The sequence below is a fragment of the Vanacampus margaritifer genome, chromosome 11 (assembly GCF_051991255.1).
Source record: "Vanacampus margaritifer isolate UIUO_Vmar chromosome 11, RoL_Vmar_1.0, whole genome shotgun sequence".
Classification (NCBI taxonomy): domain Eukaryota; kingdom Metazoa; phylum Chordata; class Actinopteri; order Syngnathiformes; family Syngnathidae; genus Vanacampus; species Vanacampus margaritifer.
In genome coordinates this window covers 20,189,998-20,209,964 of record NC_135442.1, presented here as the reverse complement: position 1 = coordinate 20,209,964, position 19,967 = coordinate 20,189,998, and the positions used below count along the sequence as shown (strand labels likewise).

Sequence of the window (19,967 nt, the reverse complement as noted above, 5' to 3'; positions counted from 1 at the left end):
TATTGCCCACGTAAGCAGTGAACTCCCCCAGCAGAACAAGGGAGTCCCCAGAGGGAGCGCTCTCCAGCACACCCTCCAAGGACTCCAGAAAGGGTGGGTACTCTGAGCTCCTGTCCGGTGCATAAGCAGAAACAAGAGTCAGGACCCGTCCTCCCACCCGAAGGAGGAGGGAGGCTACCCTCTCGTTCACCGGGGTAAATCCCAACATACAGGCGTCTAGCCGGGAGTGCAATAAGTATGCCCACACCTGCTCTGCACCTCTCACCATGGGCCACTCCAGAAGAGAGGAAGAGAGTCCAGTAAAATTGTAATGTTGAAAAGATATTGACTGCTTACTATCATTCATTTTATGTTGATCAGGGGCAGATATCACAAGTTTTACTTCTTTCTGTCCCCTTTCATTTTTTTTTTTTTTAAGAGTGAAAAATAAACTTGAATTGAATTGAATTTAAACATTTTAGGGTTGACTTCCCACCGTAACCCCTTCAGACCCGTATTTTTTCTACTGGGCCAAATGTAGTTATTTTAGCTGATTTTGATTGTTACATACAACATAAGAACAACATGGAAATGTTTTTGGGGGGTTTATGTCATGTTTTTTAGTTTATATAGTGGACGCCATCTTATATGCAACATTTTTAACATGAACATCATACAAATCAACTTGCGATTATGATTGTTTATGTAAAATCCAATCATGTACCAGAAGTGTTAACATCATCAAAATTATGTGTTTTTCTGTTTTAGACATACAAATATGTCATGTCCACTGGGACCATCTATGGGTCTGAAAGGGTTAAAGTTTTGACAATTGATCTTTACCGTATCACTTTCGGACATCCTTCTCATGTTCTCAAAGATTATATTCATGCTTTATTTTTTGACAGCAACTCATGAACTGCTGCCCAATCAAGCGCATCCAATCATCAGACCTGACTCCACAAAATTGTGATACCACTCTTAAGAAAAGAAAAATCAGTCCTGCTGTAGATGTACAAGCCCAAAATGGAGTGTCACAATGGGAATGACCAATCGGTAGCAGGCATTCATGAGTGTCCAAATAAGGTAATTCCATTAATTTACATTTATTATAAATTGATGAGAAGTACAAGCACTGAACAAGTGGAGTGCAGACATACAGTGTAGGTTTCTATAAGATCTTTATTGACTGGATTCTGTGAAATACTGCATGCCACTAGAAACATTACTGCTTAATTTGCAATTAATAATCTGTACATAAACTTGTGAATTGCACACACAGCTACTTTTTGGACACAATCATAATGGTCAGTCCACTCCGTCAATCCACACATTAGGGAACGTTGTACTCAGCGTCCATCTCTAATAGTATGTAAACATCAACACAAAACAATTGTTGTTGTTGTGCCCGGAACACTTCTTCACTGAGGCGTCCAGGAGGCATCCGAACCAGATGCCTAAGCCACCTCAACTGTTTCCTCCCAACGCGGAGGAGTTAGCGGCTTGACACGGAGTCCCTCCCGGATGGTCGAACTTCTCACCTTATCTCTAAGGGTGAGCCCGGATACCCTGCGCAGGAAACTCATTTCGGCCACTTGTATCCCAGATCTTGTTCTTTCGGTCACGACCCACAGCTCGTGACCATAGATAAGTGTAGGAACATAGATCGACTGGTAAATTGAGAGCTTTGCCTTTCGGCTCAGCTCCTTCTTTACCACAACGGGCCGATACAAAGTCCACATTACTGCAGACGCAGCACCGATCTGCCTGTCGATCTCACGCTCCAACCTACCCTCACTCGTGAACAAGACCCCAAGATACTTGAACTCCTCCACTTGGGGCAGGATCTCATCCCCGATCCGGAGAGGGAACTCCACCCTTTTCCGACTGAGGACCATGGTCTCTGATTTGGTGGTGCTAATTTTCATCCCAACCGCTTCACACTAGGCTGCGAACCGCTCCAGCGAGAGTTGGAGATCACGGCTTGAAGAAGCCAACAGCACCACATCATCTGCAAAAAGCAGAGATGCAATGTTGAGGCCACCAAACCGGACCCCCTCAATTCCTTGGCTGTGCCTAGAAATTCTGTTCATTAAAGTTATGAACAGAATCGGTGACAATGGGCAACCTTGGCAAAGTCCAACCCTCACTGGAAACAAATTCAACTTACTGCCGGCAATGCGGACCAAACTCTGACATCGGTCGTACAGGGACTGAACATCCCGTATCAGGGGGCTCGGTACACTGTACTCCCGAAGCACACCCCACAGGATTTCAGGAGGGACAGGATCCTGCCGAGGGTGTAGAGCTGGTCCACTGTTCCACGGCCGGGATGAAAACCACACTGCTCCTGCAGAATCCGAGATTCGACTTCCCGACAGACCCTCCTCTCCAGCACCCCTGAATAGACCTTATCAGGGAGGCTGAGAAGTGTGATCCCTCTCTATAGTTGGAACACACCCTCCGGTCCCCCTTCTAAAAAAAGGAGGACCACCACCCCGGTCTGCCAATCCAGAGGCACTGTCCCCGATGTCCATGCGATGTTGTAGAGCCGTGTTAACCACGACAGCCCCACAACATCCAGAGCCTTTGGGGTGGATGAGATCCGCCCCCAGGGCCTTGCCACTGAGAACCTTTCCAACCACCTCAGTGACTTCGACCCCAGAGATAAGCGAGCCCACCTCAGAGTCCGCAGACCCTTGCTTCCTAAAAGGAAGACGTGTCGGTGGAATTGAGGAGGTCTTCGAAGCATTCTCCCCATCGATTCACGACGTCCCGAGACGAAGTCAACAGCACCCCATCTCCACTATACAGTGTTAATGGAGCACTGCTTTCCTCTCCTGAGACGCCGGATGGTGGACCAGAATTTCTTCTAAGCCGTCTGGAAGTCGTTTTCCATGGCCTCACCGAACTCCTCCCATGTCAGAGTTTTTGCCTTAGTGACCCCCGAAGCTGCATTCAGCTTGGCCAGCCAGTACCTGTCAGCTGCCTCCGGAGTCCCACAGGCCAAAAAGGCCTGATAGGACTCCTTCTTCAGCTTGACAGCATCCCTTACCGCTGGTGTCCACCAGCAGGTTCAAGGATTTCCACCAGCAGGTTCAAGGATTTCCGCCACGACAGGCACCAACCACCTTACGGCCACAGCTCCGATCAGCCGCCTCAACAATGGAAGTGCGAAACATGGTCCACTCGGACTCAATGTCCCCCGCCTCCCTCGGGATAAGGGAAGTTCTGCCGGAGGTGAGTGTTGAAACTCTTTCTGACAGGGGATTCTGCAAGATGTTCCCAGCAGACCCTCACAATATGCTTGGGTCTACCCGGTCGGACCAGCATCTTACCCCGCCATCGGAGCCAACACACCACCAGGTGGTGATCAGTTGACAGCTCCGCCCCTCTCTTCACCCGAGTGTCCAACTCATGCGGCCGCAAATCCTATGACACGACTACAAAGTTGATCATCGACCTGAGGCCTACGGTGTCCTGGTGTCAAGTGCACATATGGACACCCTTGTGTTTGAACATGGTGTTCGTTATGGACAGTCCATGGCGAGTACAGAAGTCCATTAACAAAACACCACTCGGGTTCTGATCGGGGGTCCGTTCCTCCCAATCACGCCCCTCCAGGTCTCACCACTATTGCCCACGTAAGCAGTGAACTCCCCCAGCAGAACAAGGGAGTCCCCAGAGGGAGCGCTCTCCAGCACACCCTCCAAGGACTCCAGAAAGGGTGGGTACTCTGAGCTCCTGTCCGGTGCATAAGCAGAAACAAGAGTCAGGACCCGTCCTCCCACCCGAAGGAGGAGGGAGGCTACCCTCTCGTTCACCGGGGTAAATCCCAACATACAGGCGTCTAGCCGGGAGTGCAATAAGTATGCCCACACCTGCTCTGCACCTCTCACCATGGGCCACTCCAGAAGAGAGGAAGAGAGTCCAGTAAAATTGTAATGTTGAAAAGATATTGACTGCTTACTATCATTCATTTTATGTTGATCAGGGGCAGATATCACAAGTTTTACTTCTTTCTGTCCCCTTTCATTTTTTTTTTTTTTAAGAGTGAAAAATAAACTTGAATTGAATTGAATTTAAACATTTTAGGGTTGACTTCCCACCGTAACCCCTTCAGACCCGTATTTTTTCTACTGGGCCAAATGTAGTTATTTTAGCTGATTTTGATTGTTACATACAACATAAGAACAACATGGAAATGTTTTTGGGGGGTTTATGTCATGTTTTTTAGTTTATATAGTGGACGCCATCTTATATGCAACATTTTTAACATGAACATCATACAAATCAACTTGCGATTATGATTGTTTATGTAAAATCCAATCATGTACCAGAAGTGTTAACATCATCAAAATTATGTGTTTTTCTGTTTTAGACATACAAATATGTCATGTCCACTGGGACCATCTATGGGTCTGAAAGGGTTAAAGTTTTGACAATTGATCTTTACCGTATCACTTTCGGACATCCTTCTCATGTTCTCAAAGATTATATTCATGCTTTATTTTTTGACAGCAACTCATGAACTGCTGCCCAATCAAGCGCATCCAATCATCAGACCTGACTCCACAAAATTGTGATACCACTCTTAAGAAAAGAAAAATCAGTCCTGCTGTAGATGTACAAGCCCAAAATGGAGTGTCACAATGGGAATGACCAATCGGTAGCAGGCATTCATGAGTGTCCAAATAAGGTAATTCCATTAATTTACATTTATTATAAATTGATGAGAAGTACAAGCACTGAACAAGTGGAGTGCAGACATACAGTGTAGGTTTCTATAAGATCTTTATTGACTGGATTCTGTGAAATACTGCATGCCACTAGAAACATTACTGCTTAATTTGCAATTAATAATCTGTACATAAACTTGTGAATTGCACACACAGCTACTTTTTGGACACAATCATAATGGTCAGTCCACTCCGTCAATCCACACATTAGGGAACGTTGTACTCAGCGTCCATCTCTAATAGTATGTAAACATCAACACAAAACAATTACCAAACACTATCTGGATAAAAGGATTCGGAGACACACCTCTTAATCAGTTAAATAAGAAATAAGGGATTTGCTTGTGGAAGGCCTTTCTCTGTTCCCATTTCCAGTGCACAAAGCAACGCCAAGTCATGCTTGGCCATTATTGGGATGAACAAAAAAAATCCCATCAACATGCCACAATTCTTCCCAATGGACAGTTATAGAAGTTTTCTTTCATTTCTTGTAAGGTGGAATGTGTCACATCACATTTGTCAATGTAGTGTACGAATGTTGTTAGTTGCAGGTTGAAAAAGCACAGCAGGAAGTCAGGTACAGGACAAAAACAATTAAAAGCTAGACAACATGTTGTCAGTGATGAGTTCCTACCAGAGTGTGTGCATCAGTTCAAGTGATTCAGCATTCATGCACACGCACGCACGCACACAGGAGAGGTGCCCTTATTAAAAAGCCATGGCCAGCCAGTGTAGCAGTGAGGGCAGTCTCAGTGCTTCATATCTTAATCATGATCATTGCAGGCCAATCTGAGCTTCTCCTTCCATGTCCTCAGCGTCCCTCGCTCTTCTTCCTTTTTTCATGACATGGAATTTCACTTCTATGTTTTAAAATCTTTAATGAAAAACTAGATGTAACTAAACAATTTTTTTGTCACTGTGTTTTTTTAATCAGTTTTGTGGGGAAAAAACATTGATAAAATTGGAATGATTTGTTTTTCTGAGGAAAAAAACCCATCCATCTAATTTTATTTCTATTTTCATTTTAGAGTGAACTAGAGCCCTTCCCAGCTGATTTCTGGGCAAGGAATGGGATGCACCCTGGACTGGTCGCCAACCAATTGCAGGCTAAAAATTTAGAATAGAGTTTTTCCTCAAGTACTGGCCGACCCCCAAACATACACAGCACGTTTCATCCACTTAAAATAAATATAAAAAGATTCCACTGTGGATAACAAACACAGAGTAACTACTGACAGGTTGTGTCAGAAAAGCTCCAGGACTGTTGGCAGTCTTCATTGACACAGACATCTTGCAGTCAAAACGTGTTCCCTTGATGAGCCTCTTAAGATTGGGAAAGAGTAAAATAATAATAATAATAAAATCACATGAAATCAGGATTGCTCCAGCAAGATGATGTTTGTCCTGGCCAGGAACTGTCAGATCCTAACCAAGAGTTGTCCTGCCACAAGTCTTCACATATTCTTTGAAGCAAATGCATTTCAATGGCTGCAGAAAGGTGAGATCACAATTATACACTCCTAAGCAACTACATAAATGTGTAGTTTGTAGTTTGGCTTTAAAATATATATTTTGTGACACCAGTCTTTGAACCTATGTGTATTCCCTCTGTTCGCCAAGGCTATCATTCATACAGACATTAATGAGTTAACTGCATAGCCTGTTTGAACCCTCCTGCTAACCAAAACAACAGAACCTACCAACGTCTCTCCGAGGAGTGGTGAAAGTGAAAGACTGAAATCCTACTCCTGTTAAACACGAGTTCCGTGTGCAACAATTAAAATGATCGGTGTCTTCAACGACAAATGGCGTTCCAGTTGACTCGCAGCAAAATTAGTCATCTCTTTATAATTCTAAAATTTGTATCCATCCATTTATTTTCAATAATGCTTTTCCTCAATTGGGTGACCAGTGAGCTGGATGCTATCCCAGGAGACGCGGTGTACACCCTGGACTGGTCACCAGCCAATTGTTTAGACAGAAAAGCTCTATAGACAAACAAGCAATGGCAAGTACATTCACACTTATGAACAACATGCATACATGGAGAATGTGGGAGAACACCCGAGTACCTGGGGAAAACCCTCAACTGTGAAGCAGACATCGTGCTGCTTGTTGTTCCCCCAAGCTTTAATTGTCAAATACCGGTTATTAGTGGTGCATCGAATCACAAAAGTCACAGTTTGGATCGCATCACGGATTTGAGTCATGGATTGGATCGTTTTTCAGATCAGCGAAAAAAAACAATCCCAAAAAACATTGTCCGTCAGACAGGCATTCATTGGTAATGTTAACAGCTAGCTACTAGCCACTTATGTCGGAGACCTCTGCTGTATCATACAATGACGGCGTAATTAATTAGCGATTTCTTAGCGTCCTAAATTAGCGATTGAAGGGTTTGGGATAGTGTTGTGTTGATGTTGGTCGCAACTTTAATGTTAATCAAAAGTTAAACTACGATAAAGAAATCCTAAACATCTAAAAGGGAAGTCAAGCTAGCTAATTTTTTGGTCAACTTTATTTTGAAGTTAGCCTTAGCGTAGGCGGCGTGTTATGTTGAGTATGTTTCAGCTTCCATAAGTGGTGTCGAGAAGAGGCAGAAAACAAATCCTGTATAATTCAGTTACCAAAATGCTACCATACATGCGACTTACGTGATCCACAAGGGGCTTCAACTTCCTCTGCTGCTATTATAGTGAATGTGGACTTTGTTTGTTTGTTTGTTTGTTTGTTTTTGTCTACCACCAACCAATCCGTGGAGCCGCCTGTTCCGAGCCGACCACGGATTAATGATGATCCGTTACACCACTACCGGTTATCCATCCATCCATCCATCCAACGTGACCTATCTCACATTTGGCACTCAATGAACTACTGCGCTAGCCAACCACAGGACTAAAGGTATGGAGTTGTTCCTATTTGTGTAATTGGTTTTCATTTGATTATTTTGTATTTATAACATCTGTTTCCCATGCAAAAATTACAACTTTAATTGATAATGCATTAACATATAGGTGAGAGATAAAGACTATGCATGATCAAATGTTGACAAATTCGGGTTAGGCTACGTCTGAGGTGTTGGAACGGAACCCTCTATATTCTCCAGTTTGTTTTTTTGTTCAAATCCCAAACCACTACAGTAAATTAAACTGTTGGATGTAAATGTTTTGGGAGTCAAATATTTAAACTTATTTGCAAAATTACAATGCATATGCAGCTGACTAAGGTAAAGGGAGCGTGTGATAAAAGGGTAAGTAGATTAGGCCATTTGAAAAGAGAAAAGGTGGGTAAATTGAGATTGAGTGAGTGGTGAGAGGTGGATGAAAAGAGGAAGCAAAGAGCGAAAAAAAAACTCTTATGCGGACTAAAGTAGGAGACAAGTGATTGGTTGTGAAATGTTGAAGACATACACACACTCACTCACACACACACACACACACACACACACACACACACACACACACACACACACGCACACTCTGACCCAAGTGGCTGTCCTTTTGCTGAACCTCCACACACGTACATATCAACAAAAATGGCGTTCAGGTTCAGGACGCCCCCTTGGGATGAGCTGTCATCGCCATGGTTACAGCCCGAGTTCAGCGTTAGGGCAGAAAACACACACCATATATACATACATACCCACGCGCACAAACAGACACACACATTGCATCTACTGTCCATCTACACATGCATGTGATAAACTCTAAAATGTATTTTCTGTGCATGTGAGGTCTTTCTCACTCTCTATATTTCTGTTTGCTCAGTCTTTAGGGTCTCTCTCCCTTTTTAGTTGATCCTTCTGTACTTCCTGTGCCAGAGTGCGGTCGGCAGGTTCTGGCATCCCTGGTACCACCGTCGCATCTCGCTGTCCGTTAGCGCAGGTGTGGCGTTGCATGGAGCTCCTGCCAGGGTGATGTTTAAGAGGCCAGCCCAGTGGTCCAACAGCTGTGAAGCACCTGCACTCTGCAATCAGGGTTGTTGAAACTTTTGTTAGGAAACGTCTACCGGTACATCGAGTTGATTGCAATTGAGCTCATCTGCAGCTACATGGCAAGTTGTTTGTGCAGTCACAACTGAGAGTGCAGTGAGAAGTCTTTGCAGCTCCCAATAGGTCAGTACTATCAATATCTGCAAATAGAAAGCTAGCATAGTAGGAGTTAAGGAGATTAGTGCTGGCTTTTCTCTTAACATTGTTACCATGGGCATACCGTTCTAAGTTCAATTTCATGTTATGCTGGATTTTTTTTGTCCAAAGTTTATAATTATTTCATCTTAGTGTTTTATACATACACATTTATTTAAACTTTTTTTTGTTAAGTGAGAGTGTGTAATAAGTGACGTTAATATCGCTGTAACATAGATTGCAGCTGAAGCGAATGCATTTTTAAGCACACACACTATGGTGACTCTGAGAGACACTTTGCAAGCCTACCACCACTTATTTTCGGTGAGCAAACAAGCATCTCGGCAAGCGACAATAACTTGGCAGCCGGTGTAAAGCCCGGTGAGCGACGCCGAATCACCGAGCAAGCCAGATTTAGCCGGAAAAGTTCAAAAGAGCAGCTAGCGGGAGTTGGTCAGAAAGCTAGTTTAAAAATAAAAAACTTGTGACAGCAAAGTGGAATGTGAAAAGCAACGGAAGCCCGAATTACCTGCAGGCCCTAGTTGTGGATGGTTAACGGCTGTTGACACATTGGGTCTGACACTTGATGCAAGCACCACCAGGGCTATCTACGTTTGCGAAATTGTCCTTTGAGCATCCATTGCAGGAAGATGATGATGAAACATGTCAGCTTCTTGTAAAGTGAGGCTCCAGTCATGCAATATAAGTGATTACTAGACCTACAATTATATATTTTTTAAATGTACGTTGATGTGATAGAACATTTTTTTTGGGGGGGGCATATTATGAAAACCAGTAGTGGGTAGATGAAAGATTACGTCACTTTAAGGAAACTGTGATCCAATAGCTCATAAACGTGATTTGATAGAGAAGAACTGAGATCAGTTTTGGATTCCACTGCCAAAAATTTGTTATTAACAGCTGTCAGACCTAACTCAACATAAAATGTGTTCCCCAGTGTTATTTTTCTTTCACATGCAATGCAGAAAACTGATCTAAAAAGAGATTAAAAGGAACCCCGACTGTCATGCCAAGTTTGCTCTAAATTATTTTTGGGGTTGTTACTAACATAACTAAGATTTTATTTTTATTTTTTAATAATTTCCACTTTAATATATTTTGTAGAAACTTTATTTGGACGTACGGCGTCATTGTTATTTACGTCGCAACACATTCAGTGCATAGTGACGTAGAACTGCGGCGGCTCTCTGCCGAGCAATGTGAAACGTCCATAAAGAAAGCATGGTAAGCCTTCGTAGCTTTTTTTTATAGGCGTTTCACATTGCTCGGCAGAGAGCCACCGCCATTCTACGTTACTTCGCACGGAATGCGTTACGACGTACATAACAATGGCGGCATACGTTCAAATAAAGTTTCTGCAAAATGTATTAAACTGGAAAGGATTTTTTTTTTTATTAATCTCATAGTTATGTTAGTAACAACCAAATAAATAATATAGAGCAAACTTGTCATTACAGTCGGGGTTCCTTTTAAGTGTTCCAAACGAGCTTTTTTTATTATTATTATTATTTGGAATTTTTGAGAGAAGTGCTTGTCTCAATTAAATACCTTCTCCAGATAATCCAGCAGGCAGGTTGACGGACTAATATGAGCCCAGCTGCTGTCCTCCCAGCTCATGCTCACCCTCTGGTTCTGGTAGTTTTGAGTCAACAATTTCTGCCTCTGGATTATAATTACATTGAGATGTTTCTGGGAGCCTCTCAGTCTTTTGGACAGAACGCCATTGTAGGTCTGATCCACGAACAATAAAACACGAGTGGCCCTACAGCCGGCCAGATCAGTCAACAGTTCATTGACTGAGTAGCGCTCCTTTAGATCAGCCTGGAAGGAGAAACAGGAGAAACTTGAAGGGTGAAAGTCTTCACTCTAGTTGCTCAGTGTTCTGTCTCAATCTGAGCAACAACAGGATCTGGCTATGTGTCTCCCTCTATCTTACGATGCCATTGAGGTTGGCGTCCCACAGGAGCATGGTCCCATCATTGCGCGTGGGCGAGTTCAAGTAGAGCACTAGTGTGTCGGCGCAGTGTTGTTTCCTGCAGACATATGACACATGGTTACGGATCACCGCCTTCTCCGTAGCTGAGTAGGCGCCCTCCAGCTCTTCTGCAGTGGGAGAACATGGACAAAGAAGTTACCTATATCGTCCACTACTAGAATAACAAAATATTCATCTCTGTTGTAAGTCCGACCTGGAATGTGCCCACTGCTGGCAAAAAAGGTCTTGATGTGGTCTTTGTGAAAACCATTGATCCTCAGCATTCTGTAGAACCTCTGAAGATTCTGCAAATGTCGCTGGAAAGTCATCTGTTGCCGCCAACCACCTGACGCAAACAAATCAAACTGTTACCCTCATCTACAGAGGTGGGCATGTCAATGAATTTTGAGCGTCTGTCGTTCGGCAATCGTCAACAGTCGAGACACCCTTTCGTCGTCGTCAATTCGGCAATATTTTAAGCCGAACCGTCAATCGTCGTCGATTGCGCAGCAAAATGAGCGTCTGTCAATGTTTCCGTCACCAAAATGAGATGTCCATCATTGAGGGATTGCCGATTACATTTACGAATGAAAGCCCCCTTCCGTCAAAGTTCAGTTTGCCATTTTTTTCAAAGCTTCCCGTCAATTGTCAACAAAATGGACGTCCGGATTGACGAACCTTCCATCAATATTGACGAAATGGCCACCTCTGCTCCTTTATTGAAGGATTATCCTTCCAAAAACTGTTTCTCTGTTGGACATTGAGGCGAAAACCTTCTCGTGGATTTGCCAACAGTGCGTTGCTTACCAGAGATAAGCACAGCATGGTCGCATGTCTGGTAAAGGCGGCAAGAGAGGTGAGTAGCCAGTGGCTGCTGGTGACAGCGTCTGGTGTTTTTATTCAGCTCACAGCTCGAGATCGGCAAACTGGGGGATCCCATGGGCACCAATTGAGGACACCTGTAAAATTCTGTGTGTTCTGTAGAGAACAAGCATATGAGATATCTCCAACATGACACATCAACATGTCCTGCCTGACATCAGACACAGCAGCCTCAAAACTGACCTACACATCTGAGTCTCTGGGTACGGTTGCTGTCTCCGACTCCGACCACCAAAGGAAGAAAGTGGACCTCACAGAGCCGTCCACTGACTGGACTGCTAAAAGTCCCTCTGCGTGGAGTTCCACCCACCAGCCAGCTGTGCCCGTGTCCAATGAGCCTCTCGGGCCTGGCCTGCCAACGCTTCAGCTGATTCTGACAGCGACCTTTCAAGGCCTGAGTCAAACATTCCTCTCCTGATGATACAGACATAGAGCTCATAATTGTCACACAGAATTGTTTTTAAAAAAGGTCTTAAAACTTTTGAAAGATTGTGTCAATGGAAGAATGACTTTTCGGTCAAGGTCATGCAGGTTCTGGCTAAAGTGAAGGGTGACAGATTAGGTATTCTTCATTCAGCCTAATGTGCATACAAGAAGTTGGTTGACACGACACTCATACATTCCCATTTGTGATGAAGGGTGTACTATGGACAGAGGTGTCGGTCCAATCCAGGTGATCCAGGAAGTAATAATCTTGCCACAGTTTGGTTTTAGCCACAGGTGCTTCTTCTGAACTGGCAGGAAAACGAGCTGTTTGAGTAGAAGCACCTGTGGTTAAAGCCAAACTGCGGCAGGGTTATTACTTTCCGGACCTTCTTTCTCTGACACCTATGGGCCGATCCTTCCATCCATCAACTAATTTATTTCCTACACTGCTTATCCTGTTCACGGTCAAAGGAAGAGCTGGAACCAATCCCAGATGACTTGAAAGTGGGAATGGTAGACCAGATTGCCAGTCAGTTGGAGGGTTAATTGCTATGTGAACCACTACACAACTAATGGCCACGAATCAATGGTTCTTGTCATTGAGCAATGCATCCAGCAATGTAAGTATGGATGCAGATCACTCAAGACCAGGAAAACACATTCCTCTGGACCTAATTGTTTTAAAGGGGATGATTATGGATGCTGCTTTTGGGGTTTCTTTGTGTGCATGCGTGCGTGCGTGCGTGTGTGTGTGTGTATATAAATATTTGACTGATGTGTCCTTGTGAGGTGCACAGTCCAAATTCACCTTAACATCTGGTTGCAACCCTTTTCACAGTGGGGGGTTAGCAATTTGCACTTTAGCACTGTTTCTTTTACTGGGTTTGTGGGGATCCGATTTTCACCGTCTGTCCCCCCAGACTATTTAATGCTCCTCTGAAGCACTTTGTTCGCTCTCCCTGATGGCCTTTTATCTATCTCTCTTTAGCTGTGATGTGTTATTTTACAAACCTACAAAAAGCACTAAGTTTGCATGCTGTCAAGCCATCAGCAACTTTTGACTTGAATGCAAAATGGACTAGAATGTTGTTGATGTTCACCTGCAGAATCTAATCTGGGATCTGAGATTAATCAGAAAAAAGAACCTTTTACAATCATGATGCTTTATAACAATATTTGCTAACGACTGGTTGTCTTATTTAGTTGTACTAAACAACAACAACAACTATAATCACTTTAAATGAATGCATTTTTTAAGGGTGCATTCGTGAAAGAGCTCTTGTTGTGCATTTGATAGGATGCAGTTGTAGATAATGTTGTGGTAGTTGAGTGTATAAACATGTATGTGTGTAACAGCCCCAGTGAAGAAAAGGTCTTGCATAAAGCAATGAGCTATAAAAGGGTGCTTTTAAACATCCCCAAGTTTCACTGTCTCTTCTGCTTCAGTAAAAGACAGAATTTCTTACTTGAACACACTAAATAAAACACACTTGCAGGCTTGGCCACCTTTGGAATACCACTACTACCACATTTATTGCAATAATTTACTATTCACAATACTATTTGTGACTTGGGCTAACTTTATTAACGAATTGCACGATTGCAGCAGATTGTGATTGTGTTAGTGATTAATTTGGATGTACAGTGAGACTTCCAAATTTGAACATGTTCTATTCCATGATGATTTGACCTAGTGGTACCACATATCAAATCCAGCATTTCCCATAAGAAATAATATGAATTTCATTAATTTGTTCTAGGGTCAAATTTCACATTATAAAACTTTCACTAACATTGCAAACAGTAAAGTAACATTTTACCATTGTTAACATAAACTAACAACTGTCTAATAAAGCTAAAAAAAATCAATAATAATTTTTAAGTAGTGAAACTACCCATACTTACATACACCTGACAGACATAATGGAGAGGGAAGGCGTTTTCAAGCCATGCTGTCATCTAGTGGCATTTCGTAGGATGTGCTATTATCAATAAAGCCTTGTAAAAAGCAATTACCATGTATCATTCATTGTGCACATCAAAACCTTTCATATTTCTGAGCGTTCTATATCACACATTTCTTCTTTGGCATCTCTTGACTTGTGCCCTTAAATGGTGGCATGAAAAGGCAAAGAAAATTGAATTTGTGGAGGTGTCTGACGGGCTAAAGAAGACGGAGATGAGCCACGATTGTCACTTTTGTTGATATATGTAGCTGTTGGGTGTCTATGAATGCTTTGGCTTTGGTTGAGGTCTGCGCTTTCCTTAATGCCATTGCAAATTGTGTTCAATTCAAACTAAATGCAACTGAGAACCAATCAACGAGACTCACCCAGGTAAATGCCATCCAAGTGGGAGCATCTCTTCTTTGTCACGTTGAGATCCACGTAGAAGAGGGCAACCGGGTGTCCAAAGTTCTCGCCGGGACTCGGGTCCAGGACCAGCACGGCGTCGTGGCTCATAGAGGCGGGGAAAGGCGGTTGGTACCTGTGGCGGCTCTCCCTCCCGTTTAGCAATGAGCCAACGCTGAAAGCACTCCGGAATTTGGAGCTGATCATCCCACTGGACGAGTATGAGTCTGGGAGGATGGTCAGCACTTTTTCGGAGGCACCTGATCACAAGATAAATCAAAAATATTCATCCATCCATTTTCTATGCCACTTCCTGTACAAAGTCACAGGGATCTGGAGCCTATAATGATCTGCCAAATGTTAGTGATACTTTATACATACTAAAGATGTTTTAATGCAATCAAGTTTCAATAATTAAGTAAATTCAATGGAGAAGTCTATTTGAAAAGTATCTTATGCCATGCCATGTACACCTGCCTGCCTTTCATACTTGTTTAAATAAACACCTGACCATGAACTTTTAAGGAGACAGGAGGACTAGAGGGAAAGCGAGACAGAGAGACCACTCGTTAATATGATGTAAATGTAAGTGTGACTGGTTGTCTGTCTTTATATGTGCCCAGTGGCTGACTGGCAATCAGACCAGGGGTCTATTTCACAAAGCAGGTTTAGTTAGAACCCTCGGTCAAGGAACCCTGAAATGTGGGAAACTCTGCGTCTTCCGTTTCAGAAAGGGATGTCATTGAAACCAGAGAAAGAGAGGTAACTCTAGCCTGTTTCATAAAAAGAGGTAATTTAAGCTCTCGGTTAGTCCAGAGTCCATGAACCTAACCTGGTCGGTAGCAGATTTTTCACAATGAACCTCCAGGTTTTTTCTGTCCCCTCCTCCTTTCAACCACACACGACATTTCATTTCCTCATTTATAAAGTCCGCTGCAGCGAGTTTTTGCGTAAATACGCTATACTGTAGTCTAGAGCGTAAAGTCCACTTTTGTCACAAACAGGAATTAAGTATTCGTAATGAGATTGTTATCAGACCGTGCAAAGATATGCTGGCATTTCCGGACCATTATCTTTTTGAGTCACAGTCCATCATCTACATAGACAACTTAATCCGTCCTTACATTTGCAACATTACCGGCGCCGTAGTCATGCGCTCACATCACATTATATGTTGTGTGTTGAACTCCGCTTTTTTCTTATAACCGTTTGAATAATGTTTTTATATTTCATCTTAAATCAAGTGCGCTTCTCCCCCGCAGGATTGCACCTAAATGAAATGAATTATTGAGCTACCATTCAACAGGTTTCCCCTGTAATATTATTGTGATTGCAAAGGACTACATTTAAAAGTACGCACTGACCCAACACCCGAGCAGCAACGTTCTCCCACGCCGCCTTCCTCTATGGGGAGCCGCTGCGGAGTTTTTTTCTAAAGACATGTTCAAATTCGCCATATGATCGCATTTAGATTTCCAGTTGAGAAGGGTGAAAAACGCGGAAACAGTGGACGGCGCCGTGCTCTGCTTCCCTGTTGCCACGGTGACTCGACGAATCGGGGCTCTATTTATGTGGTATTTTTAGTGTAGTGGTAACGCCAGGTGAAACTACTCTGCGTTGATAAAACTACCTCAAATCAGCTGTCGTGGAACCGAAAACGCAGAGTTTCCTCTCTCAATGTATGTCAACTCGCTGTTCAGGGTTAGTCTCGGTGTTTGTTGAACATGCTTTGTGAAATGGACCCCAGTTGTAGTCAGTTGAGAGTGAGACTGACCCTAGCTCGACAACCCTGAACAGGATAGTGGAAACTGGATGGATGGAAGTGTTATCATAAACATTCAAAATTCAAACATGACCTGAGTTTGCCCCACAAACAAAAATACGTCAGACACCGATGAATTTATTGTTTGTCGTGGATTCCCTAGGAATAAGTGCTACAAAATTCAGGGAATTTTGATATAAATCTTTAGTTTAAAACACATAAAGATGAATTGCATTCATTGGAGCATGTTGATTTGCATGTGTCATGTAGTTTGTTTGTTTTTTTATTTAAATAATTAAACAATTCATTACAGCTATCTTTTAGGAATGTGAAATTAATATGTGTTGTTTATTTACATTTTTGAATATTTTAATTAAAAAAAAAAGATGATTAGTATTGACTTTAAAACTGCTCCTCAGCATGTGAGGAAGTATCATTGAATATTGATAGTTTGCAGTTTTTCAAACACAATCTGTGTATTAACAGTTTATTTGTTGAAGTTTCAGCCAAAAATAATACATGAAAACATCTGTGGAAGCAACCCCAAACCAAAATCGAACTCCCTTGAAACCATACTTTGAAAGTTCAAACCCAATTCAGTCACAAAACCCCAATTGAATTCCCTAAAACCTCAAGACTAGTTTGAAATCCTAATTTCCAACCATTACCCAACCTTGAAGTCCAACTCTCACAGCCGAACCAGAATCATTAACCCAAACTATAATTACTGTCTTGAATCCATCATTTGCATTCCTAAGGTTCAAACACAAACTCTGTCTTGACACACGTTCTGGAAACCTTAACCCAGGCTTGAAACCCTAATTTTTAGACTTTTACCCTGGTTTAAAAGCCTAATTTTAGCGTTTTACCCTGGTTTAAAACCATAATCTTAGTTTAAAACACTAACTAATGCGAAAACTTAAACCTGGCTTGAACCCTGACTTGAAATATTTAACTCTGGCCATAAACCCTCATTTGAAATCATAACACTAATTTCCGGTCCTAAATTGAAATCCTAATTTTTATTTGAAACCCAAACCCCTGGTAGAAACACGACTTTTAAACCGTAACTAACTTTGCAACCAATAGATTGAAACCCAAACCCTGGTTTGAAATTCTAGTCAAGGCTACAGACCCAAATCTGAAACTTAAATCCCTGTTTGAAACCCTACCTGATGTTTAAAACCCTTACCCTAGGTAATTTATGAAAAAATGCAATGTCACAATGCAATACATTATTATTATTATTATTGTAAATCTTTAATTGTTTTGTGGCTTTTAAAATGGGTTTTATTTATGTTTATAATTGCCATGTTTTGCTCATGGGCAATAGGTTGCCCATCTCTGTCAAATATTTGATTAGTTTTTTTTCTTAAAAGGTACATAAACTCATATTACTACAAATGGATTAAGATGTCTTACGCTCAATATCAAAGGTGCGACCTTAAGGTGCGACCTTTGATCTCTCACCTGCAGTGATGGTGCGCGGTTCAGAGGCGTAGACGGCCACGGCAGAGGGAGGCAGGTGGGCGATCCGCCGGCACTCGGTCTCGGAGTGAGAGGAGGTGCGTAGGCAGCGGTCCAGTTGGTCCCACTGCAGGGACTGCAGGCCCGAGCGCACCCAGCGCTCCAGCTGCACCTGAGGTACGCCTTTTGCCACCAGCGCCGCTGCCGCCAAGTTGAGGATGAAGATAAGGAGAGGATGTTTCATTGTCCCAGTCAGCTTCTTCTGATGCTTGCTTCGTTATGTTGTCTTTGAGCTTTTGTCAGATTACCTTCTTTTGCTGCTTTCTGCTTTACTTGTCCACTTCTGTTATCCCTTTCTCAATTGACTTTTTTTTTTAATTCCCTGTCCTTTTCCCTTGAAATATTTCTTGTGCGTCTTTATTCATCCATTTCAAAACTGGTTCCTTGGGATTTCAACTTGGTTGATATTCCATCAGTGTCATAAATGAGCTTTTCTTGTCAATAAAGATAGCCTTAGTTTTGCACACACCCAAAAAAAAATCTATGTGGGATTATTAAATCCCTTTTGCTCCTTATTTTTTTCCCTCTAGTTAAAAAAAATAAATTCAAATGTAATTAATATTAGATATTTGGATAGCTTTAGTGTTTTTTCTTCTTCAGAAAACCACACACAATTTTTTTCTTCTTTCCTTTCCTTTAAGTCTTTGTCTCTATTCTTCTTTTCTTCTAGATGTTAAAGACAAAATTGTGTTCCATAGTCATCCTAGCACAGAAAAAAAAAAGTTTTTTTTTTGCCTTTAATTAAAGATTTGTCCTCTTCCATTATATTCCAGTCAGGTTCACAAGTTAAAAGATCATCCGTGTGGAGGACAATTTTACTTCTCCTCTTTTTTGTCCTGTGCACTCTTTACTCTCAGCGACTGAACTGTAGCAGCTCTTCAGCCGCCCCCTCTCTCTCTCTCTCTCTCTCTCTCTCTCTCTCTCTCTCTCAAGGTTGTGCATGCTGGGAGAATGAGGGGAGGTGATAAGAGAAACGAAGGGACAGGATGATGGCTAAAGGTGAGACTGAAAACAGGGAAGCAAGGAAGAAAGGAAAATTTATAAACCATTTGGGATAAAAGATGGAGCGGAGAACAGAAAGTTGTGAGAAGAAACGAGGGTGAAAAAAGACTGGAAACACTGATAGGAATAGAATAGAATAGAATAGAATAGAATAGAATAGAATAGAATAGAATAGTTAGCACATTAATTTCACATAATTCTGAGGTTCAGGGTTCAAAACTAACTTAGCTGTGTGCAGTTTGCCTTTTTTCGCCATGCTTGCATGGGTTTTCTTCGTCTACTCCAGCTTGCTCCCACATTCCAAAAACAAGCTTCTTAGGTTTTTCAAAAGAGAGAAAACTGAGGCACTCAAAGGTGTTACAAGTAAAAAGCCTTTATTCAAACATGGTCAGTTGATTAAAAAATTGCCTACGCATTTCGGCCTTTGTAGGCCAAGCTAAAATGGACTGTCATAGAACTGTTTTTAGATGGATAAGTCACATGTTCCATGTGCGCTGGGCACACAATCAGCTGGTACTAAACATCCAAACAGCAAGCAGCAATACTCTTAAAAGTGACTATTTAAAAATGAAACAATTATTTACAATTGCTTTTACAAAAGAGCAAGTATACAACTGGCCTATGTTTACCCATTTTACTCCATTAGCTAATATCTTTCAAACTGACATTTGACATCTGGTAAAAAAATACTTTTTACTTCTACACGTAAAGTACATTTCAGAGCCTATACTTTTTTACTTTTACTTGAGTAATTATTTGAGCAAGTAGTTTTACTTTTACCAAAAGTTGTTTTTTTACACAAGTAATTGTACTTTTACTCAAATAGAGAATGTCAGCACTTTTCCCATCTCTGCCTGCAAATAGCAAAAATCTGCGCGTATTGACATCCCATGAAATGCATTGGGATTTTGATCTGATAAATCTCCAACATGTATTTTCCACGAAAAACGGGTGTTGCACAATGCCACCAAAATAAAATAAAATAAAATAAAATATTGAAAGGCCCCAGCACCACCGCAAACCTATAGTGACAGTATAGGTAATGGATGAATTTAAAAAATAAAATAAAATGAAAGATAAATGTGTGTGTGGGGTGGGGTGTGGTGGGGGGCTGGGCAAATTGTGAATGTGCGGGTGCCAAACCGCGAGTATGCGGGGGTCCACTTTAATGTGGACC

The 19,967-nt window shown here is 42.1% G+C and overlaps 1 protein-coding gene across 1 annotated transcript; it reads right to left on the bottom strand.

The window, feature by feature from the left end:
* Positions 1 to 4,756: 4,756 nt before the first annotated feature.
* On the bottom strand, positions 4,757 to 18,635 carry LOC144061035 (uncharacterized). The gene is made up of 8 exons (XM_077581056.1): positions 17,732 to 18,635; positions 14,481 to 14,759; positions 11,906 to 12,136; positions 11,648 to 11,818; positions 11,055 to 11,186; positions 10,802 to 10,968; positions 10,414 to 10,686; positions 4,757 to 8,684 (listed from the first exon to the last, which is right to left on the bottom strand). The coding sequence occupies exons 1-8, from the start codon at positions 17,970 to 17,972 to the stop codon at positions 8,508 to 8,510; spliced, it is 1,671 nt and encodes a 556-aa protein (XP_077437182.1). The 5' UTR covers positions 17,973 to 18,635; the 3' UTR covers positions 4,757 to 8,507.
* Positions 18,636 to 19,967: the final 1,332 nt, after the last annotated feature.

Bases quoted from the DNA above. Each gene is read 5' to 3' on its own strand.
- LOC144061035 (XM_077581056.1), bottom strand. From the start codon at position 17,972: ATGAAACATCCTCTCCTTATCTTCATCCTCAACTTGGCGGCAGCGGCG. The intron at 10,687-10,801 runs GTAAGATAGAGG...TTCTCCTTCCAG, and splicing joins ACGCCAACCTCAATGGCATC to GCTGATCTAAAGGAGCGCTA. The intron at 8,685-10,413 runs GTATTTAATTGA...CCCTGATTGCAG, and splicing joins TGCTGGATTATCTGGAGAAG to AGTGCAGGTGCTTCACAGCT.